The sequence below is a fragment of the Falco punctatus genome, assembly GCF_963210335.1.
Source record: "Falco punctatus genome assembly, chromosome: 10".
Classification (NCBI taxonomy): domain Eukaryota; kingdom Metazoa; phylum Chordata; class Aves; order Falconiformes; family Falconidae; genus Falco; species Falco punctatus.
Genome location: NC_137590.1, coordinates 24057118 through 24081369, shown reverse-complemented (window position 1 = coordinate 24081369; position 24252 = coordinate 24057118). Strand labels below are relative to the sequence as shown.

The 24252-nt window shown below is 39.5% G+C and overlaps 1 protein-coding gene across 1 annotated transcript; it reads left to right on the top strand.

Annotated features, from left to right (window-relative positions):
* The first annotated feature begins 1464 nt into the window (after positions 1-1464).
* Positions 1465-23011, top strand: CCDC34 (coiled-coil domain containing 34). The gene is made up of 6 exons (XM_080405289.1): positions 1465-1895; positions 5676-5808; positions 8346-8453; positions 19385-19543; positions 20790-20931; positions 22541-23011. Exons 1-6 carry the CDS (start codon positions 1573-1575, stop codon positions 22753-22755), a joined length of 1080 nt encoding a protein of 359 aa, XP_080261415.1. The 5' UTR covers positions 1465-1572; the 3' UTR covers positions 22756-23011.
* Positions 23012-24252: the final 1241 nt, after the last annotated feature.

Below are 24252 nucleotides of genomic sequence, written 5' to 3'. Positions count from 1 at the left end.
AGAAGAGGGAGGGGGAAGAACATGCTTCTGAGAGTCAGGAGAGATGCGACCCTTTATTTGGTAGAAAAATGATGGACTGGAGTGCCCATAAATCTGCAGCCCAAGCACCAAGTAGCCCATTTTAAAATTCCCAAATATGATCGTTTGGGCATTCTTTGGGGTTGTTAATGATGCTGTTGAAATGTTTCCCACCTCATGGCACTTATTTTTGATGATGTCTAGGCGCACCTAATGGCTGTATAGGTTTGGCCTTTTTATATCATTGAGCCAGTGAAATTCAATTTGCTATAAGCAAGATAATTGCCTCGAAAGTCACAAATTACTTTCCCATTTTAGACAAAGCATTTTTATTACTGTTGCTTATTTTTCAGTTTGCCAGTCCAACTAAAAATATTTCTTGTTTAACTTGCCTACCTGGAGAATCTTGGCAATAACAATTATATCATTACAGCAACCAAATTTAAAAGCATTTTCAAACTTTTATGTCTCATGTTAATATCAGCAAGGCTTCTGCTTAGTCTGTCACAGCTAACTAACTCCATGAAGTTCTAAAAAGCTACCCACTGCTAGTCAGTGGTTACCTTCTTGGTCGATGAGATTTGAAGGCAATGAAAAGCTTCGGTGGTACACATATGATTATTGATGATCCTGCTTAAAAATTCAGCTCAAAAAGTGGCCAGTGGCCCAGCATTGGCAGTGAAGAGGGAGGGGAGTGCACTCTTGGGATTTGGAACCAGGAAGAAATGTTGACAAAGTATCTATTAGCAAGCAAGAAAGGACAAGAACATGTTAAATATATTTATGTATGTTTTACTTAGAACAAATAGTTGTCGACTCAGTGGAGAATGAACTGATGGGAGGACAGGGAAATACCTGATAGGAGGAAAAGGAAAGGAAACCATTAGCCTAGCAGAGGTTTATGAAAACCTAGTCTTTAGAACTTTAAATCAGGAACAAGTTTCTGATTGTGGGGACTGAAGTGGGATGTTGCAAAATGGGATGCGGTAGGTTACAGACTTTGACTCTGCTGATGGAAAATGCTAAGCCACCTTCTGATGTACTGGAACCATCATCTGTGGATGAGGTTGCTGGTTCCAGGCTACTGAATGAGTAAACGTGCCAAACGGTACAGAAAGAAAAACTGCCAAGAGTTATGCAAATCAGCGCACACACAGTGTCCGTGATGGCCATGGGCCCAGCTGCAGTGCCCGCCGCCTGCCGTGGCCGGGCTGCTCCCCGCCTCCGGGACAGCATGTGCTGGGGGGGCTTTGCCGGCCCACAGGAGGCCAACGGCAGCCGGTTCTAACCCCGTGCTTTCCCGGTGTCTCTCCCCAGGCGGCTGGCTGCGGACACGGCGGGGGAGCGGTGGCGACAGGTCAGGCGGGGCGCGGGGCCGGGCCGCGGGGCGGGCGGGCCGAGCGGGGGCCCCGTGGGGCAGGCCGGGGGCAGGCCGCGCCTTCAGCCGGCGGCAGCTGAGGCGAGGCGCGCGCAGGCGCGGAGGGCGGTGGCCGCCGCGGAGGGGAGGCGGGGCGCGCCGCGGCCGTTGGCGGGGCGGGGGGCGTCCAGGTTGCCATGGCGGCGGGCGGGGCCGGGGGAGCGCGGGGGCCGCCGGGAGCGTGGGCCGCGCCGTGCCGGTGGCGCCAGCCGTGGGCCGTGGCTGTGAGCGGCCGTTACCCGCCGCCTTTCCCTGAGGTGCCGCCCGCCGCCATGAGCAGCGGCGGCAGGAGGAGGAGGTTGAGGAGGGCCGCCCGCCTCGCCCCGCCGTCCTCCTCCAGCTCCGAGGAGCCCTTCAGTTCTTCCGGCTGCTCCCCGCTGTCCCCCGCGGCCCGCCCCAGCTCCCCGAGCGGCGAGGAGGAGGAGGGGGTGGCGGGCTCCCGAAGCCGGCGAGGCCATAGGTAACGCCTGGGGCAGGAGCTCGGGGCTGCCCCTGTGTGGGGGGCTGGCCTCTGTCCTTGTCTCGCTCCGCGTGAGGCCTTTGCTGGGGACAGGAGGTTATTTCACATAAAAATAGATTTATTTGCGTAGATAAGCACTTTAGGCACCTTGTTCCCTTTTTGTGATGCTTTGGGACATTACAGGTTGCAGCAGTCTTTTCTACAGGTAGTTGGGTATTTTTGTGGGTTCATAAAATACCTTTAAGCTGTTGACCTGAGGCTCAAGGTCTTTGCAAGTTAAAAAGGTACACCCGTTCCTGTCATCTCTAAAATGTCTTAGAGACTAAAGGGCTGTTTGGTCTAGTGCATATAGCTTATGTCAGTCTTACCTTTGTGCATTGCACAGTTCTTCCTGTGGCTTAATGTCGTTCCTGTTTCGTTATATGCAATTTAATGTGTCTTCTTTCCTTTGGATTCTCCTCTGCCTGACAGGGGAATAAGTGATTCTTATTCCTTCGTTTAAAAGGAAGGGGGAAAAGCAGGCAGCATCTGCCTTATTCTGGAATACGACCTTTGCAGTGGAAACTTCACAGAGCTGTGCAGAAACTGATGGGTGTAACTAGCCAGACTGAAGTGAGCCAGAGGTGCCAGTGGGGTAAGGGAGGGACAGCTGAGCTTCGCAGGGGTGCAGGGTTCTAGTGCAGTTCCCAAACTTCCATGGAGAGCAGTGAAGGAATATGGACCACACTGAACTTTTCTTAGAAGCATTTCACAAAAAAGGTGCTGAAAGTCCAGGGAAAGTGTTCAAATATAGTCAGAAATAGAAGCTTCAGAGTGAGAAGGCTATTAGCCGGTTTATGGTTCTTCCTGTGAGGTTTTCTGTTATCTCTCCTTTTACTGCTTCCCAGTAAGCAACTTTGTTCATGTACATTGAAGTTCTTGAAGCACTCATTTCTGACTACTACATGTCTTTGCAGCTTGAGATGTGACTTGAAACAGCGCTCAGTTTTTGGGCCTGTTGCTGCAGTATTCCCTGGCAGCGGTAAAATGCAACTGAAGACGACCTCTGTTGGGGCCCGAGTTGGAACAATCTCATTAAGCTCTGCAGGCACAATACATACTTCACTCATGCAGACATTGCATCTGAATAATGCTGTTGCTGTGTTGTAATAAGCGTCTACCAAATGTTCTTACAGCAGCTTCCGTGTATAACTGCCAAGATCTCAGAAGTATAATAATAAAAAACCTTCTTATACAGCCACTACCCCCACACACATATGCGCATGCTGTCTCAAAGAGTCTTTTTGTTGTTGTCCTCTTAAAACTGCACAAAAATCAGCTGGAGGCAGACATTTAATGTGGGAAATGCAATATTTGCAAAAGAGAAAGGCTGAAAACAAGGCCTTGTGTAATGGCGTTAGGCATTTTCATACTTTCATTACGGATCAGTGTTATATTTGATGGCACGACTTAAGTGAATATACGGTGAATGATAATCGCTGTTTTCTATTAATCAGGCTTCAGTTCTAATGCCAGATGTATCTGATTTACTACTTTAAAAACAAGTGTGTGCTTCAGAATGCGGTACTTTCAAGAAGCCTGTTACTTTAATTATTCTGAGGAAGGTCATAGCTGTGAACATGCTAGCATTTCAGGAAATGGTCCCATGAAATTCAAGGTCTCTGTGGCTCAAGATATGTAATAAGTGTGTCAGGGAGAATGCAGCTCGTGGCTGGGATGCACACTAGGAAGGGTTGTGTTCCAGTCTGTGCTCTGGTGCAACCTGAGAGCTTCAGGCACACTGCTACAGAAAAGGAGAAACGTTTCTCCCAACAGTTCTTCATATTGAGCTTGTGTTTTCCTCCGTTTAAACTCAATTTTCTGTTACTTTTTACTTGTATACAGTAAGTTTTTAATTTATTACTGTGAATTAATTTTTTTTAGAAGTTAACAGCTTGAACTTTGCAAGTACTGATATAGGAAAACACATAGTAATTTTTTTTCTTAATTCATTCCTTTTACTAGTACTTTTCCTCAGGTTGGTCTAATATGTCAGCATTATTCTAGTACAAGGTGCCATAATGCAAATTGTGCACAGCAAAAGAATGTATTGAGGAAGTATCTGTGCCCCAAACGTCAAGTCTGGACAAAGTTGCGTTGGTTTCCCGAATTTGAATGTGTAATACTTTTATCCTTATCTTTCATAAACTTTAAGAGAGTTATTTTCTAACAAAATGTGTTACTATGCATTCTCAGGTTGCATCCCTTATTATATGTACCTGTTTAAAACCTGTCTCTTACATTTTGGTCTTTATTAACACTGTACCATAAAAGCCCTAGGGTGCCACAGAACATGTTGGACAGTGCTGGGCTTGGGTGTGCTTGGTCTGTGCTGCTTCTGCCCACGCATTGCCTGTGTGTCAGGGTGTCCTGTCAGTTCTGTTGTGCTACGTCTCTGTGGCAGCACAGTATAAAGAGGGTTGCAGGCTGAAGCTGTGTGTGGGGGAAAAAACCCCAACCCTTTTCCAGGTTCGTTTCAGCATGAATCTGTTCCCTTGGACGTGTCATGGCTTGACCAGCAAACGCTCACATCAGTGCACACACATGTGGGTAACAGCAACGGAGGAGCGTAGGGCTCCCTAGCGCTGATACTGTCCCCAAATGCTTTGTATCATGGAGATCTATTCTAAAGATTTCTGAGACATAAACCATTTTGCAACAGGGTGTTGCTCTTCCTTGTGAATGTGTAATACTTCCATATTGATAAAAACCAGATATCTTATGCTGAAAAGATTTATTTCAGGAGCATTAACATAATAGGCTTGGTTGGATGCCTCTTCTGTAGCTTGAATTCAGCAAATAGAATTACTCACTGTCGTAAAGTAGGTGGGTATTTCCAGAGCCCATACATCCATATAAAATAGTAAAGTGAAGTCTAATTTGTTGTTTTACATTGTCCTGTTGTTAAGAAAAAAAAAAGTCTATAAGAGAGAGGAAATATTGTAAAGAAATCTATTGGCATGTTTTCAATTTTTGTTGATGCCGAGCCTAATATACTGTTTTACGTTTGAGATGGTACACGTATAGAATATTAAAAAGATATTTCTGGCCTGGGGCTAGGATTGCTGCATTATTCATGAGTAAAGAAGTTACGTGTGTGTTATGCAAGTATCCTATTAAAAGCCCAACAGAACCTTGTATAATATCAGCAAGTACTGTATGCAAGCTGTATTTCTAAAGTAGGTTTCCTGTGAAAGCTTTTTAGAGTGGAAGACTACCTGTTAGAGTGAATGGATTCTTAATACTGAGGTTGCTTGCTATCATGAATCCAATTCTGTAGGACTTGAAAGAAGAAAAAAAATATTCTTGATTATCCTTTGCTCATGCTAAAGGCCACTTGATACATGGAACCGCTCTGTGACCAAGGACAGGATGCTAATGTTAAATCTCTGATTTCCCTCAGTTTCCATATGTGAGAAGGAAGGCGACACTGATTTTTCATGTTTTTTGTTTAGCTCATAAAAGGTAGTGTTTGAATCTGTTCCTCAGTTTAGAAGTGGTGGTGGGGGGGAAATGAACAAGTTAGAATTTAATACGTAGAATGTAAAGGGGATGGTCACAGGTACACTATAAGTGCCATTTATCCATTCTGGAGATAACTAAGCAAGCAATAAAAGTATGTCCTTATTGTCACAATCTGCCATAAAAGAAATGTAATTTTTCAAGGCAGTGGCACTGCCTAACTTTTCAATTAAATATATCACATCAAATGTTTATCTAAATTTCTCATTTTTAATTCAGGAAGGCTGAAGACTCTGAAATAGCAGGGAGAAAAAAAGAGTCACCTTTGAAAGACAACCTTTCACCATGGGAAGAATGGTTCATTGGCAAGGAGAAGGAACTGCGTGCCCGCTTACAAGCTAGAGCTGCAGAGGTGAATGAATCTAATAGGCTTGATGTTAAGTCTAATTGAAGATAGCAAGGACAGGAATTATTTTTTTTTCTTAAATGGTTGTGGGAACACCAGTAGTTTCATCCACTATCTTTTAGTGTCTTGGGCCTCCGTAGTGTGTGGTTGACCATGCTGAAGTGATTCATGGTATGTGCATTCTCTTTTGCTGAATGTTATGTTTCATTGAAGTGGTGCTGTATAATATTTTGCTTATCCAACTGTCAGGTAATGTTTCAAGCTTAAAGGATTAAAACATATTGATATAATTGGTACCTTGATTTTCATCATGGGTACATAGGCCTGCATGTAGGTATTAAAACACGACAGGGTGTGTGCTGGGTGTAAGTATGCCAAGCTACTTGGTTAGATATGAGGCACAGTGTTGTTACCCACTTAGTGTGTAATTATGCAACTGTTAGGTGTCCTTTCCCAGGATAGGTTTCCCTGTCCCAGCTTTTTTTCCCCTCCTATCTTTTGCCCCCTTGCCAATGAACAGTTCTTGAATACTGGGGCTTGGGCAGAATTAAGTAAGAACGCTATATGTTTTCTTGATTAATGTGTTTGTAGTTGCAGTTGATTAAATGAAGCTGTTGTTTAAAATCAAATTGGAAATATTGGGTAGTGGTTAGAATAATCACATCCAAGTTAGATTATTTCTCACTTTAGTTACTGATTTACTATTTGACCTTGAGCAGTGTCTTAATCTTTCTGTGATTCACTTTATCTGCAAAGTGAACATAACATACAGCTGTTTTATTTGGGCTATCTCATGTTGTTTATAAAAGACCCACTGCTGGAAGGTTCTGGAACAGTCTTTTGGAGGTCAGCATAAGACCAAAATAGTTTGTTGAACTTGAGGAATAAGTTTTGTTCTATTAATATTCACCGCACGTTTCATGACTTCCCCTTTAGATTCTGATTTGGTAATCATCTGTCTGTTTTGATACTTAAATATAAGAAAAATGAGCCAAAGTAATTTCTGGTGTGTAGAAAATGTGGTTTGTATATGGACTTCTCATGTGGTCTTAATAAGGAACCAAAGCAATTTACTTCTGTGTATCACACAATAGTGTTCATACAGTACTAAATGTAATGTAGAAGTTATCTCAATGATATATTAAAAGCAGTCATAGGACAAGCATTACTTAAAGCCATGTAGAAATCAGTGAAATAGGTAATTGTTTTATTTTTAATTCGTAGGATTTTGAGTACATAAGATATTAAACTGCAATGTAGGCAACAAAAATAGCTTATATCAGGGAGAAAAATACAATCAAACTTTTTTGTAGGATGCCAGAAGAGAACAAAGTATGCGATTGTGGTATTAAAATGTATTACTATCTTTGCATATAAAAGTATGCTAAACTGATATCCTAAGAAACAGCTGTGAAGTCCCAGATCTTTGAAAATCTTTTCTAACCTAAATTATTCTCTGATACTGTCTTTTGCTCACAGCAGCACTAAGTCTGCCCTGAATGTCAGAAATGTGGGTAAATGCTTGGAGTAGATAGCGGATGGGGTGTTCTAAGGTACTTACAGTGCCATCACCTTATGCAGAAACCAGGATCCCTGCAATAGAGATGTCCCAGAACTGAAAGGAGGTGTTAGATGCTGTAAATTTGCCTCAGTATAGCAACAACTGTATTTTCAAACTATGTCTATATTGTGTTTTCTTTGTGCTGTCTGTAGGCTCCTGCTTTTTCTTGATGTCTTACTAAATTGAAATTCATTGTCATATGAAGAGAGGGTTCTCTCTGAAACTGACTGCAGTGTAGCGACCATAAAGTCAGTTTCATGGAAATAATTCCATCTATCTATATTTGAAGGCGTGAACTTTCATTGGAAAACAGCACTTTGTGCTAATGATACTGTTAGAGAAGCCAGACATCTCAAATTGTTGTCTTGGTCGTGTTTCTTCTGTATCAGTTCATTTCCTTGGAGAGGTATAAGTGGTTGCATAAACACTGGATGTCCTATAAAGATACGTTGGAATTTCTTCTCTCATCTTCAAAATAAATTTCCAGTTTCCAGATTAGCTAAAATCTGCAATAATTTTGTCTTTTAATAAGCTTTGGGTTAAGCCCTGAAGTTCCAGTAGTTTGGTACTAAAAATCACAAGTGAGTAATACTACACTTAGCCTTTGATGCCTTCCTGAATGCAGAGCAGGACACCATGTAAAGTGTAAGTGTTGTAGAAAAGTACTGCTGCAAATTTAAGCTTGCACTGACTGAAAGGGCATTTAGATAAGCTGAGGAGTGTTTGGTTGTGTTGAATTGTTTCCAAAGCCTAATTAAAATACATGTTTCCAGTTCATATTCTAAAAACGATATATTTCCGTTGATTGCATGAAATAATATTTCTGTGTTGACTGTCATCAGTCTTTTCCAAAATCTTAATGAAGGAAAAATATCAAAATCTAATGCTTACATTGTTTTAACTGCAGCACTGTTTCCAGTATTGAGTGTGTTGGTGTAGATGGTCATCACAGGTTTAAGTTGTATACTTTTTCTTCAATTAGGAAATACGTATGCAGCTTGAGAAGATGAAGGAAAAGCAAGAATATGAAAGGAGGAAAAGGATAGCTGAAGAGAAGCACAAGGAATGGGTCCAAAAAAAAAGAGAAGCGGTAAATATTGCTTTGGCCACAAATATTCTAGTGCGTTCCACGCTTAAGTAAACCGATGTAAAGTTTACTTAGACTGTTCGGACAACCGTGTTTTTAGTTTCCTGAATGAATGTCGGTTTCAATTGAAAATTATAAAACCACGCCAACACATATAAACGTTTTTCCAAGACTGATATTTTTTTTTCCCCTCTCGAAGGTATAAAGAGGTTTCTTTTCTGAGTAGTCAGATAACTGACAATTGGCTTACATCTTGTGCAGTAGCCTTCTGCCAATTATAGCTGGGGTTCTGGTCTTCAGTATACCCTACTCTTTCTGACTTCCTAGGATCAATGCCCAAGCATTTTGGGTGAAGCGTACGTCTTGACTGTATGCAGTGTCTTGTACACCAAGTAGAGCTAGAAGAAGGATTTAGTTAAGTACCATTGTGGACAGGCAAATAGTATGGTAGAGTTTAGAGGGATAATTGAGGTGTGAGGCCAGATTCAGGAAATTCTCAGTAGACCACAGTTAGCAACTGGGAATTCATTTCTTCATCCAAAATGTCATTTCTGAGTGGGATCCAAAAATTGTTTAAGTTATCATGACAGGGATGCTTGAGACCAAAGCAGACAGAATCCTGATCTCAGCAGGGCACACTGTACAGCTCTGTGTCACACGGAACAAGCGTGTGTCCTGGGAAGCAGAAATGGGAACGTTTGGGAGGCTTGGGCTTGTTCAGCCCCTGGTAGTTCGTGGGCATATGTGTTCATTGTCTTACAGTCTGTAGCAATACCAGTTACTTACCATTCTGTACTTCTGGTTTGAAAAAAATCAAATGAAAATTGATTAAAAATATCACAATGGCACTAGTTGGGCTAAATATCCAGACCTAACACATTTGTCTTTACCATTTCACTCCTCCTTCAGATTCAGTCTGGAAGCGCTAGAATAATCTGTGTTTGGATCTAACCTAATTATGCTTAGCTTCAATGCTGACTGGATGATTGCCATAAACCCACCCCAAAACCAGTCCTGCTCTAAGCATTTATTGTGATGTAGAAAGGATTTTTCCTTAGTAAAGTACACAGCAAAAAGTGGAAGACTTAATTCAGCACAAACAATGCAGTTTTCCTCTTCTAAAACACAAATTAAATTATAGGTGTCTGTAACTATTCATTGCCTTGAAGGAGTTTGGGCTGCCAGATAAAATTGTTCACAGTTCAAAACAGTGGAAATTCTCATGCTCTCTACTCCTGGTCTGTGCCCTCCCTGTCCTACACGCACACACACACACCCCGCACCCACCTTCAGCTTCTGTAAAATTCTACTTATTTGGGCCATCCTTGGACCTTTGCCTTTGTGGATTTAATGATTAATTTATTTTCTATTGTCAGTGGGAATAGGTCTTTTTTTATAGTAATCATATTACCCCAGAGGACAGGGGAGAAAACATATTTGTGTCTGGACTTTATCATATTATATTTTGGAAGGATAAGGTCATCCTTAGGCCATGTCCCAAGCTTTTACCAAAAGTAATCTGATTTTCATTTAAATCAGATGATTCATTGGCTAGTCTTTTCTGTAAACCACACTCAAATCAGGAACAAACTGAACTGGAAAGCTTAGCTGCCTTTAGGATATTAACATTTGTGCTGCACAGACCTTACCACTTCAAGTTTCCACAAGCTTATTTGTGTGGATCTGGACACTGACTGAAGGGTAAGTATGCCAATCCAGTGACTAAGAAGGTGTTTAAAATCGTGTGAAGGTTTCACATGAAGTTTAAGGTCAGATTCGTGAGCGCTTACTGTTGCTGTGATTTTCTTGGGGAGCGTATATACATCTCATACATGGGAAAGCTCACGTCATTTCCTCCTAGAAGCATCAAAAGGTGCTCCTTCAGGCAAAACTCAGAGTATTCTTCACTGAAATGTGCGTGAAGCACTCACCTTTTTCATATCTATTTACTGATTCTGAGCCCCTGTGTGTAAACTGCAGAAAATACTTTACTTGACAAGAAGCAGTAACTTTCAGGGATGTTAACTCTATAATCTCCACAAGTCTGTATCCTTTCCCATTGCTGAACACTGTACTGACGAAGGACGTAAGCATGGTTGAGTGTACGTTAAACTTTTTCCATCATCTTGAGCATCCAGCACCAGCAGACGCTGCTGGAAGAATCTTCATACCATGAATATGAGAGACACTTCTGTCATAAGTAGAATGTTTGTATGTGCATAGAAGAATTCTGCTGGTTTTTTGTATGCCAAGCCACCTTTCTTGTGTTTTGTTGCATGACAGTGTCATGTTCTTACTCTCAAATACAGTCCTTTAGGGTCAGGTTAGGGAGCAAAGCTCAAGTACTGTTTTTCTTCACTGGCAGTTTTGTGGTTTTTTGTTGTTTAATATATGTTTAAAACTATATACTGTGCAGGTTGTTTATGCTTCCAATCATTTTACATAAACTATTTTGCAAAGTAAAGGAATCATAACGATTTATTATTCTTCTATATAAATAGCTTTTGTGATTTTAAAGGTTGTAAATGAACTAGAAGTAATACCTTGAAATATGAGCTGTCAAAGAACATTCTAAGCTGTGAAACGGGTTTACCCAAATATGGCAAAATTTTGCAGCTCACTGGGAATTAAAAGCTTAATAAAATCAACTGTGAGGTGCTACCCCTGCCTTTACAATTTTCACTAACATACCAAATCTCTGCTGGCCAAAAGTACTCTTAGTTTCTCCTAAGGTTGAGTCATTTTGTGAGCAAATAGTAAATTGCCTGTTTGACTTGTTTTAGGTGTAATACAGCTCTATTTTTTAACAAGTCACAGGAATATCAATCAAAGTATTTTAAAATATCTTCAAAGCTGCTTTTGATTTCAGAAGAAAATTTGCTTGAACACAACATGATTTTGTATGTAACCAAAACTTTTATTTCTGAGTTACTGTTAAATTTATTGATAAAAATGAGGTGGGTATGATTATATATGCTGAGCAAGCAAAGCTGGTGTTTAGTGTTCTGTTCTCATTATTAAATTAGTCTTGATTTAAGTGGAATGCAGAACTGGATATAGATCAGCAAAGCCATTAGAATCTGTCTTAATCTTTCTGGAATGTTGAAATGTGTGCTTGATTTCTAATTGCTGTACTTAAGCAGTTCAACTCCAGTGTTGTTGGAGTTAGTAAACTCCAGTTCGGTAAGGAGCTCTGTGTCAATAACTCAGAGCTGAATTGCGAAGCTTAAAAAGAAAAGGAATTGATGTCTTCAATCCCCATCTCATCATAGAACTAAACTTTGAATAGGTGTTGAAAACTAACTACTGTCACATTTCTTTAGGTTAAAATTGTTTGTGAAGGCCAGTTTTCTCCACGTCTGCTCATTCTGGCACTTTATGTGTGTGTTTTCTTTTTTTGGGGTGTGACCAAGAAAGGATCCATTCTTAATGAAATGAAGTATGTTATTGAAAATAAAACCAAAAGGTAAAGAATAGCTAGAATTTATCATTTAAAAAAAAAAAAAAAAAAAAAAAAAAAAGAAACCTTCAAGGTCTATCACTTCATGTTTGTGTGATGCCCTGTAGATACTGAACAGATTTTAACTTCTGTCATTGTTCTCCACCGAGTAAGTTTAAAGAAACAAAGAACAGCCAACCGATCTCTCATCTTATCCCCCTAAACTGTGTCTTGTCGTTATTGGAATTGAGGGACCTACATACGTGATACATTTTAAAAGTCTTCTCTCCGTAGTGGCATCTTTGTGATTTGTGTCTTGTCAAATGCATTCTTGCTTAACAAACAAAAGTTTTGTGACTGTTTGGCTTAGCAGGCTGTAGGTGGTATGTAGACTGTTTACAGACTTGGGTAAATTACAGTTTAAGGAGGAAGAGAAAAAGTACTGCTTAAGATCTATATTTGGGAATCACGTTTCCGGTACCTGCCAAGGATATTTTTCTCTCATCTAAATTCTGATGGATTAATATGTGATGATAAAACTCTGGCTGGGTATGAATTATGGGGGAAAAAAAAAGGAAAAAAAAAGGTGATGGGTGAGGTCATAGATGTTCAGAGTCGATGGTTCATTTATACTTTGTTTTGTAGTGCTTCCTTTGAAGACCACCACTATTCAGAATTTTTCTAGTATGGTTCAGTTTCAAGGTCCTTGAGAGTGTGACCAGGCGCTCATTCTACTGCCTGATAATTTACTGTGTTCTACTTAATGGAAGTTTCTGGAGATGCTAGACAAAAGCTTCTCTTCTGTTTTCAAAAATATGTAAGCTGTTGTCTGAACCCAGTGTAAGCGCTGCTGAACAATAACTAAACCACTGTTGTGTTACCAGTGCTGTTTTGGTTGCAGATCCGAAACATAGCATCGCAGGAGCTGCTATGAGGAAAATGAACTCCGTCCCAGCCAAAACCCAGTACATGTATGTAATACGTGTATTTGCAACAATAACTGAAATCTCAAAAGCAGAATGCTTGCATCCCAAAATAATTGTAATTCTGAAACTCATCTTCTTAGCATCCTTTAGTCTTTAACTTGCATGTAATACTTAATGCTACGTTAATGTGATACCTAGCAAAGCTGTAAGAGTGCAAGTAGTAAAGTTACACATTTTACATTGGAAAAATGAATTATGCTAATACCAGTCCTAATTTGATTGTGGCGTTGCTAATACTTTCTGCATTGTTGAATAGATATTAAGGCATTTTTTATTTTTTCTTAAAAGTAAATATGAGCAAAGCAGGCATTAATCATAGAACCTTGGTGTTCAACTTTTTATTTTGTTGTTCATGTTTTCTTTCATTAGGTCCCCATTACATACTGAAAAAATACAATTTTAACAGAGAAACGGGTACCCGATGGGAAAATTATGGTTTGCTTTGTAATTGAAAACTTTGTTCTTACTTTTTTTCTTCTTATAAAGAATATTGGCCAATAGAAACATCATTGTAAGAAATATGAAGCCCTAGAACCAACATGCTATAAAATGGTGAAAGACAATGTTCTTGGAGCAGACTTGCCTTTCTTGGTGTGCGGCGTGATTCCTCCCAGAAGAGAGGCCTAGATTCCAACTTATTCCAAAGACTTTTTGTTCAATGCATACTTTATCTCATCACTGTTAAGACACAAATTGTTCAGCAGCTTGAGCATGGCTTTCAAGTTAAAAAGTCATGCTCTCTCTTGCTCATTTTCCTGCATCCAATGAACTGTTAATTATTTCGTGAGGAGTGGGACAGCTTCAGCAGAACGGGTGGAGAATCTTGTCATCCCAGCCTGCAGCATGTTAGATGGAGTCTTCTCTCCGCAGTGGGATGTGTTAGTTTGAATCCCCTCGGGCAGAGAGGTAATGAAATCCGGATCTTCCCAGTCCTAGGTTAATGTTCTAACAGCTGAACTATTGTTCTGACTCAAAGCAGTGGTTGCTGCCTGGTTTTATGTAAAGCCTGATGTGCTGTGGTTTTTGCTGACAGTTTAGACTTGAAAGAGGTGCTGAGGTGTTCACTTTTTTCAGGACTGAACCCTTTTAAGAAATGCATTTGTGAGGGAAGCTTAAATATCTGGCATAAAGACTTTCCAATCTTGAGAACCTACATTTCAGAATTCAAATTTTACGTTGACACGCCCAAGTCTGTCTTGAGATATGTAAACTTTTTCTGTAACGCTGGGCTTAATTTCTTAAGGGATTTTTCTGTCTATTGTGGTTTTTTCAGCATCTAGACCAGGAGGCTTTTTATTTTTTTTCCTAGCACAGTGTTGATACATCTTTACACAAAACTTTTCTGTCAGGTCATGCGCAGCCAATGCCATGGTTACAATTTTAGGTTGCATCTGAATCTTAATTGTTTCCAGACTTACCCTTAGATTTCTGTAAGTAGAATGCACTAATTTCTCAGTGTTAGAATGAGTTTTAGATAGACTTGTGGAGGAGGAATTCAGGGTGGCAGATGATTAAAATATGAGTGCTGGTGTAAGTCAGCAGTGTTCATGAAGTCTGTGTTCTTTTGAAGACCCCGAGAGTGTTCAGGGACAAGTACACGAAGACTTTCTGCTTGTCATTTACAGTGAGTACCCACATGAAAGGAACACAATTTGGGACAAAGATCCACGTATGCAACCATCTTAAAATTCTCCAATTACTAGACTGCAGTGGGGTCTGCACTGACTTTGTGTGAACTTCAGCAGTAGTTATAAACCTGCCTGTCAGTAGGCAGCTGCAGTCCAATGTTGTTTCGCTGACCTCCTTTCTAGGCTCTCGTTCTTTTACATGTCGGTTCTGGAGAGATTAAAGAAGTATTTTTGTGGGCAGGCTAGGCTTGGTGACTGAGCTGTGTAAATAGGGCTAAATTGAAAAGATAACAACAATTGGCCAAACAACCCAGATTTCTGAGGCAGCTAAATGTGATGGACGTTCAGGATTACTATGAGGATAAATGAGGAAATTTGGACGTATGTTCTGCTGTTGGCAGTGTGGACTTTTCCTATATTTTGCTATCAGTCAGCAAAAAATGATGCTGGAATATGGTAGCTAAGATGTTGAAGCAAACAGCTGTGAAATAGAACCATCAGTTATCTCTGAAAAGAAAATGTTGTCACATTCTGCAAACCAGAAAAAGGGGAAGGATTGCTGTGAGAAGTATCTTAAAAACATAAACCATATATTCTATTATATAAACCATAATATTTCTATTCAGTGACAATCTACATAGAAAATGCAGAACAGAAAGCAGCTCTGCACTTTACCCTTTCCAGCCTTTCATTTAATCGTTGATATAAAAATACAGAAATACAGATTTTATTAATTTTCTTCCAGTTGGATATAGTGTCTCTGTTTCAGTGGCAGTTGGGCTTTTTTCTGTCTGGACAGTTATTTAATATTTCTACCTTCTAGTGGGAAGAGTGGGATGCTTCAAATTTCAAATTCCTTTGACAGTTCTCCACATGTACATAGGTCTGATTTTTCTTGAAATGTTAGTAGTCCTGTTGATGAGACATTGGTTTGGTACTGACTCAGTGAGACACATGCAGCCTACTGAGTCACCATCACGGCTTTGTGGGGCGGCTGGGTATGTTTTGGGTGGGGGATTTCCAAGAACTGACCCAGCCCAGGCTTCATTAGGTTCCGAGCCTTGATAGGATCACATCCCAGAGCAGTGAACCCGCAGGGTAGATTTGTATCCTTTCTCCTTAATAATGTGCTTGGGTGGGGTGGAGGGAGAGCAAGCCTTTCTTGCGAGGAGTAGTAATTGGGTGTTTTACAATCAATACCTTAATTTATGTAATACCTGTAATCATATTTTTTTAAGTATGTAAGTATGCATGTGGTTTAGTGAATAGGTCATGTCTATTTTGAACACAGGATCAAAGAGAATTTTTAAAACCCAATCTGACAACACCAAGCATAAATAAATTATGTAATTTCCCTCCCCCCATATATATGTGGAAGGAGGATTGAAGAACATATACATTAATATGCACATTCCTAGCATTTTTGATAGACTTACATAAGGGAAAGTAATGAGGATGAGGGGAAGCTGGGAAGGCCAGGGTGACAGGAGCTTGACATGAAACAGGTTATTAAAGCAGCTGGGAATGTGGTATACACTAACTTTGTGAAGGAAAGTGCTGTTCTGTGCGTGAGAGAAAGAGGAAGCATTTCTGATTTGTCTGCAGAATAATTTCTAGGCAGCTGCAAAGTCTGCAATTCTGCGGGGAGTCTCTCCGTCTCAAGGATGTCTCGTTGGAAGTAAAACTTAGCAATAGTTGTGGCTTTCATGGTAGTGTGCATGGCATATCATTGTTTACATAGGACCTAATTTAACTTTGGGTCAGCCTAGATAGTAGCTGAACTCGTCTGAAGTATTGTGATTAAAGATACATAATTTCAGAAACTGCCTTTTAACTACAGTCTTTAGAAAGGTTTTTAGTCTATTTTCTGCTTATAACTGTTGTCCATTATTGAACAATTCCCCTAGGTATGGAAGGGGCCCATTTTTTCCTGTTTTCTCCTATACTTATTTTCATGCCTGTTATGTAATAAGACCCTTAGCTAAGGACTGTAGCTTTGAAAGATCCTTAGTTTTGTAACTTGCTTTCATGTACAACAGAGATAAGCCAGCAAACAGCAAAAGATCTGGATCTTTGTAGGCCACCTTTGCCAATGGTTTTAACTCACTGTTTTAGCATCTCTTTCTCATCTGAATTAATGCTTTTTATGTGCCCTGGACTACCACTGTCTTGAAACAGGAGTTGTTGAGAGATGCACGTGGGGGATATTTGGTAATGAAGGGACAGAGGAACAGCTCTGAAGAAGAGATTAGGATGAATTTTAGACTGAGGAGGAGGAGAAGCTTAGACAATTGGTTATTGGTTTTTCAGGCAGGTGATACTTAAGATCTGCATAATTTGTCAAAAATAGATTATTTTTCCTTTTTAATGTATTTAAGCATGGAAGGGTTTGTTTCATGTAAGGAAACATCTTGTTTCCATTCTTCACTAGTACAAAACTATTTCAGAATCTCAACTTCTTTTTTCTGGAATGAAGTTCTTTTTTTCATTGGTTTTAACTGTAAATAGTAATTGTATCACCTGTACAGGCCTTACAGTGTTGTGAAATGATATTGTTTATGACATCCATTATTTTGTATTTCTGTGGAGTTTTACATTCCAGAATATGCTTTGAAATGGAGTGTATTCATATCTGACCTTTTCCCCTACAGAACAGATTCAGCTGATGTTTGCTGGAATATATTAGAAGTAAAAAAAAGGGAAAGCACACCAACCACCCCCACCCCCCCGCCCCAAACCAATGAAAAAATACACTTAATAGCTAATTGTTTTGTGAAATGGAGTGCAGTGTGCACGCAAATAACTGTTTGTCATCAGATGAGACTATTTGCCAAGAGTATACCAAAACAGTGGTGCTGAAGGTATCGTCATGGTTTAAATGAAGAAAGTTTATCTCGGAGGCTATGGTAAATAGAGTTAATAAGGCATAGCTTGTAAAAGGGGCGGGGGGGCGGGGGGAACGCTACAGTTAATGCATAATTTAGCTGCTGATGTTAAAATTGTAGTAACGCTTCTGTTGACACAGAACGGGACACACCAACTCAAGCAGTTCTGTCAACTGGCTTCTGATAAGAAGTCTGCAGTTTAGCATTATGACATGTTCAGAAAAGGTGAATGCCAAGCATAAGCTAAGATTATGCTTAGAATGACTTCTTTATCGCTATGTCATGTAGCGTGGATAAGGATTCAAACATGAAAGCATTTATTATCCCGTAGTATTTCTTGCAAAAAATTACCAAATGTTTTAACATGAAAGCATTGTATTTTCTTTTTAATGACCCTGTATTTGCACCTCATCATCTCATCCAATAAATGGCAGAAATGAGTTAATGTTTTGCAAGGCAATATAAACTAAAGTTTTTATTCTGTATGGTACTACTTTATTAGTATATGGGTAAGTGTAGTTATGGGGGACAAAGACTGAACTAGCAGATACCCTGTTTAGGCCAGGCTGAGAGGATTGTGCTGGTTGTCAGCGCCAGTATTATGCCTTCTGCTTCATTATGCATAATTGGATTTTCCAGAAGGGTAATAAATCTGGAGAAAAGGCAGAGGAGGGACCCATGGGGGGAGCAGGGCATAGGTCCATTTTTCTGCCTTTTTGTGCTTATAAGAGGTAAAATGGAAAGGCAAGTATATTCCTGTTCTTGTAAATGTGCTTTTCCTCTTTTCCATTTATTTATTGTACTTTGCAGTTGTAATTCTAGGCATTTGACACCCATACAGCCAACTAGTGATTCTGAGTCAGCATAATTTCCTGCTAAACTACACATCTTTGTTCAAGGGGAGTATGCGAGGGAGCATACAAGAAAAAGATTTATAAAAAGAAAAACAACGTTTTTATTCAACAGTGTTTTTTTTATAAAGTGAAATCTAATCTCAAGTCTAATGCTTGTCCTCCAAGTCATGCACACAGCTTTTCTGGCAAAGATTTTTGATTCTACGTGTGTATGCATGTTCTTCAGGGCTAAGCAAAATAAGCAGAAGTGGCACTGAATCAGTAGAATCCCAGACATTTCATAAATGTTACAGGGAAGAGAAGTGAGAGCCAGTGTTATTCTTCAGATGAAAATACCTCCTCTCCAGATCATGAAAAGGCCATCAGTAGTGCTTTCTCACTTAAAGAATGGTTCCCAAAACAGTGTTTGTACTCTTAGATACACACACACTGAAAAGACGTAGAAGTGAACAACACCTCTCTGTATTGTATCTTCCAAATTATGCAGGCAGCAATTTCACTTTGCATTCCGTTACCACTTTTTGTCTGCCTTAGAATGTGTTTTCGGAGAAATGCATAGAATTGATTCATAGAAGTCCATGTGTGAATAAAATAAAAATATAAAAAATGTAGAGAACACCACAAAATATGAACTGGATTCTCATGTGAACTTCTTATTGTTGTATCAGTTGTGCTCAAGTGCTGATCAATCTGCATATCTCAATGACACTTAAAAGAGGGTGGTTGGCCTCACCTCTGTTTGGAACTGTAGTTTGCTCTGGATTCACTGAAAATTTAAACTTTTAAAACCATTGTCAAGAAATGCAAAATATATTTCTTCCTAAGAAATATTGAGAAGTGGCTGAAGTGGTGTAAAAGCATCTGAATAAATTAAACGGAGTAGCAAACGCGATAGCGTACGGAGTCCTGAAAGTAATTTTTTTAATCATGTTTTGTGACAGGTTTATGTGTTTAAAACTATTTTATCTGGATGGCGATGAATAGTTCTGTCTTCAAAAAGCTTACAATATGATTTTATTTTTCGAGGTTACGATAACTTTATTTGTAATTGCGTGACAAAATTAACTGTATTCTGCAAAAGAATTTCCCATTGAAATACACTGAAGCGTTTCTACTCTGTTTTTTTGATCTGTTTCATGTAGGAAAGAAGGGAAAGGGAACGAAAGCTGAGCAAAGAAATGGCAGAAAAAGCCACAAGGGAACTAGAAAAAATGCAGTTGCAAGAAAAGGCTGAAGTAAAATATAAAGAGTGGTTAAAAAAGAAGAGAGCTGAAGAGGCAGAAAAGAAGAAGAAAGAAAAGGTATTGATCAAGTAATCATTTATTTGGATGAGGTTACCTAATCTGCAACTGATGTTAAATATATTGGGTAAATCAATTAGAATTTGTCAAATGACAGTGTTGTACTTGAAAAAAAATTTCAAAATTTTTAATGTTAGCGCATTGCAGACATCGATGTATGGTCAGCAAAGCAAGATGGATATTAATGCATTTTTGGTAAGTCTTTGCAAACCCACTGCAATTGTGATATGGTCGGAGAAAGAGAAACACAAACCACACGGTGCACCTTTATTAGTTGGTCCGTGTCAGGGTGACGCACAGAGACAACATGTGGCGTTAAGTGCTTTTTTCTCCCAGCACCACCATTATATTCTTATTAAACTTGTACATATTTCTAATTAAACACATTTTTCTTCATCTCTGGCTGTACCAATCTGATGCTGGGAGTTCTAATATAAATGTTATTTCATATTAATCAATCACCTATGTATTTTTATAGTGAGCTTCAGAAGACCTCTTACTGTAAGCTGCCAAAAGTATGGGCTTTGAGGTCCTCTAGTTCACTAGAACAAATGCTCTAACAAGGCAGCACTTGCAGGAATCTTCCAGAATTTCTCTGAAAGTCCTCTGAGCCTCTAAAATGCACAGCACGAGGACTTTGGAGGCCAAGAAAATGAAAGTTATCAGGCAGATTTTAACCACATGCATTCTTTTAGTCACATCTTCATTATGCAGGTTCTTACAAGCTATGCTCACAGTATCGATTCAACTTAGTTGAAATCCAAATGCCATGCCTAAACATACTGGTTTACTTCTGATTAATGGTTCCCCAAGCCTGCTGGCAGGCTTGGAGGCCACCCAGTCATGGCTGATAGAGGGCTGGATGAATATGGATAAATGAGAAGAGTGGACAGCTGTCCCAGATGCAATAGCCTCTTCAAGCTAACTGCAGCACAGTGGGTTCTGGTCACCTGCCCATTATGTTCAGAATATCTTCTACGTGTAGCCTTCCAAAAGATTTCTGAGAGCTTTTTTCTCAGAAAAACACTGGATTAATGTGGAGGTTGATTATTTTCTTTTTTTTTAGACTTAAAGAAAAAATTTGCAACTTTTCTATTGTCAGGAAAATGTATTTGCTTTTGTAAATATATTTTAAATACATCCAGCAGTCTGGGAATCTACAAAAGATTTATTTAGCATTTTGTGTATATTGTACAGAGATTTGTCTATAAGTGTCTTAGATTTTTAATTTTTGTTGTATTCTTAGGAAAAAGAAAAAGAAAGGGAAGCTGAGCTACAGGAGAAGAAAGCAAGATCAGAGAAGATCTTTAAGGAATGGCTACAAAATGCTAGAAATAAACCACGCCCTGCTTTAAATGGTTACGGCTTCCCGTATGGGAAGTCTGCAGGTTTGTACTTCTACTACACGTATGTAGTGACTCAGTCTGTGGTTCCTTCCCTCTAATCTTTTAACATAAAATGAAGCCTGTTTAAGGTTTTCATCCAGTGTCTGATTTTGGCACATTGGAATGAGTATCTCGTATGATACAAGTCAAGAGAAGCTTTTACTCTCAGACCCTTTGTGCATTTTTTGTAGGCCTTTGTGTTATTTGGGACGAAAATTATATTTGAGAGAATAATGTGGCATGCCAAATTATAACTGATTTTGATCTCATTTTCCTTCTCAGGCATAGGAATGACTAGAGCAAATTACTGGTTCCTGTGAAGGAAATCAGTTACGTTAGCATCCTTGTAAAGTTAGCGTTTGTGTTACAGAAGGTGTGTGCCACCTTACCGCACCTGAATCCTCCTTAGAAAAGAGGTGGGTTTTTGAGATGCAGAGATTTGAAGAGGCTGACAGAAGTCCTGTCTGAAAAAGGAGATGTGGGAATCAACCTGTGTTCTGAGCTAAGATTTCCTTTTTATTTAACTATACACCTGCATCACACCTTCTTGGCTTCTGTAATCCTATTCCTTTTTTGTTTCAAAGGGAAGTGTTGAAGGGAATGCTGTTGATAGTGTGGTATTTTGTGAGTCTCACTTTATTTTGGGGTTTCTTTTTGTCATCCCCCATGGTACAAAATCAGGAGAACAGTAAGAAATAGTATTGCATTTTACATTTGAGTGCTTAATTAAATTTTCTTCAAATATATATATAAATATATATATTATATTTTCATCAAACTAAAATCATTGTTACTTGAATTGGCAACAGAAAATATTTTGGGACCTAAATTCCAGGCTCTGAATGTTTAAGAAAAATGCGTAAAGCAGGTGAACAACCTTTGCTCTTTTGCTTACAGCTGTTTGTAGACGGTAATACACTTTGCCTTTTGTTTTAGACCTCCATTGCTTCCCCACAGCTGCAATCACTTCTTTAAGTGATTTTTTGAAAAATATTTCTTTACTCAATTGTGTTAGTGCAATGGAATATATTACAGACTTTGTTTTACTCAACCATGTAATGTATTCACTGAAATTTCACTACAGACAAATGACTGATAGGGCAGCATGTGCCTTCTGTTGCAGTTTAGGCTTTCTGATATTGCTTTATGGGCCCTAGGTTTTTAACTTCAGATTATTAATGTATGTGCATAATTGGTGTATTGTTCTCCTTGATAAAATGAAGAATAACAATTAAGCAAAGATGGAAAAATGTGAGCTTTGCCTATGCAGTGACAGGAAATTTTATTAATAAATGCTTTGAAATAATGCTAACTAGCCAATTTGTAGACATTTACAGCTTTTAAGTATAGAAAGGACTGAGCATTCTGTATGTTACACAGCATTCAACCTGTTGCTTATTTTAAATAGAGGTGAAGAATATGTGAGTTGTTGGTTTAAAAAAAAAAAGTGGAAGATTTATTACTTTGAATCATTTAAATTGTGATGTGCCTATGCTGTCTTCCTCTCAAGATGATGTATCTTTGTTAGTCCAGATAATTATAACTGCTTGCATTGTGAAGCTTGTAGTGTAAGTATTCCTTTTTAATTATGTGTAATTTCTAAATGTTTTAGGGTGTGCTGTTGGAAACTCATATCCAGCTCCAACATATTGTAACCCCATTCCTTGGAAACCTGTACATGTGCCTTCTCCAAAGGAAGACAGAGTTCTTACAGTGAAGAAGAGTAAGAGACCTGTATCATGTCAGTCACATGCATCTTCGCCTATGGTAATTTATAAGCACAAGAGCAACCCTTGTGTTGGATCCTTGTGCAGAAAGCAGTTATAGTACAGCAAACAAAACTGTTCTTATGATCTTGAGTGAACTGTGCCATAAATGTGAAGTTATATGCAATTATATGTCCAAAACAGGCTGCTTTCTTATTATTATTTCTGTGAACAGGTTTTGTGTTTACAGCTAACTGACTGATCAGCTTTTTTATATGTTTTTTTAATATGTTGCATTTTAGTAAAAAAAAAAAAAAGGCATATCTAGCCAATCGTAATGGGACTGTATCTCAATACCAATAAAACGCACAAGATTATTTCTTCCTTTCCTCCTCTTTTGTTGGTGAAGGAGTTTTTTTGTGTATGTGATTATTCTTTTGGGCAAAGTATTACTTGGCTATTTTAAAGATGCTAACTTATAACAGACTTGAAAACAATTCTTAATGTGGAAGGGATTCGAGGCCTGCATGCAGTTGCAGGGCTGTAATGTCATTCATATTGCAGGGATATAGTGGGATAGCTTACATCACTGGAGTGCTGCAGTGGATGGTTGCAGGCTCTTTGAGGAAGCACAGGCTGGCACAGTGAGGAGGAGGGAGACCAGGAAGAACGTATGAAGTGTTGCCTGAGGACCGATGATTAGCCAGCTGAAACCTAATGAATTAAGATTACAAAGGGAGACCAATGTTGGACTGAGCATCTGCTACAGACCACCTGATCAGGAAGAAGTGTGTGACATGATTCAGGCAGTTGGAAAAAGCCTTAGGCTTCTATCCCAGAGTTTCAGGGAGACTTGAACCACCCTGAAATCTGCTGGAAAGGCAACACAGCAGAGCGCAAGCAAGTCAAGGGAGTTTCTGGAGAGCATTGGTACCTTCCTGAACTTCCTGACGTAGCTGGTAGAGGAGCTGACAAGGGGAGGCACTTCACAGAACTTGATGTGATGTACAAACATGGGAGAACTGGCCCGGGACGTGAAGGTTGGGGGCAGCCTTGCTATCGTGACCGTTGGATGGTGGATTCAGGATCTTGGAACAAGTAGCAGGATCACAACGCTGAACTGGAGAGAGAAGAGCAGATTTTGTTCTGTTCAGGATCCTGCTTGCAAAAATCCCATAGAGTATGGTCAGGGAGAGAAGAAGAGTCCAGGAAAGCTGGTGATTTTCAAGGTTTGCTTCCTCCAAGCTCGAGGATGGTCTATCCCAAGGAACAGAAGGTCAAGGAGGAGTGGCAAAAAGCTTGCGTAGATGAACAATGAATTCTAGACTAAATGTAAATACAAAAAGAAAGCATACAGAAGGGGACAGCAGGAACAGGTGACCCTTATGGAATATAGGAACGCTGTCCAAGTGTGCTGGGATGGGAATAGGAAAGCCAAAGCCTATCTAGATCTGAAACCAGTGGGGGATTTGAAAAGCAACAAGAAGGACTTCTGTAGGCATATCATTTGCAAAAGGGAAATTGGGAGAAATGCGGGGTCACTGCCACGTGCCACATTTTGGCATGTAAGTGTTCTAATATATCAATTCTGCTTCTAATCTTAATCGGTTTTAATTTC

Coding starts and splice junctions, on each gene's coding strand:
- CCDC34 (XM_080405289.1), top strand. CDS start 1,573: ATGGCGGCGGGCGGGGCCGGGGGAGCGCGGGGGCCGCCGGGAGCGTGG. Junction 5,809..8,345: donor TACAAGCTAGAGCTGCAGAG/GTGAATGAATCT, acceptor TTCTTCAATTAG/GAAATACGTATGCAGCTTGA. Junction 20,932..22,540: donor CCCGTATGGGAAGTCTGCAG/GTTTGTACTTCT, acceptor TAAATGTTTTAG/GGTGTGCTGTTGGAAACTCA.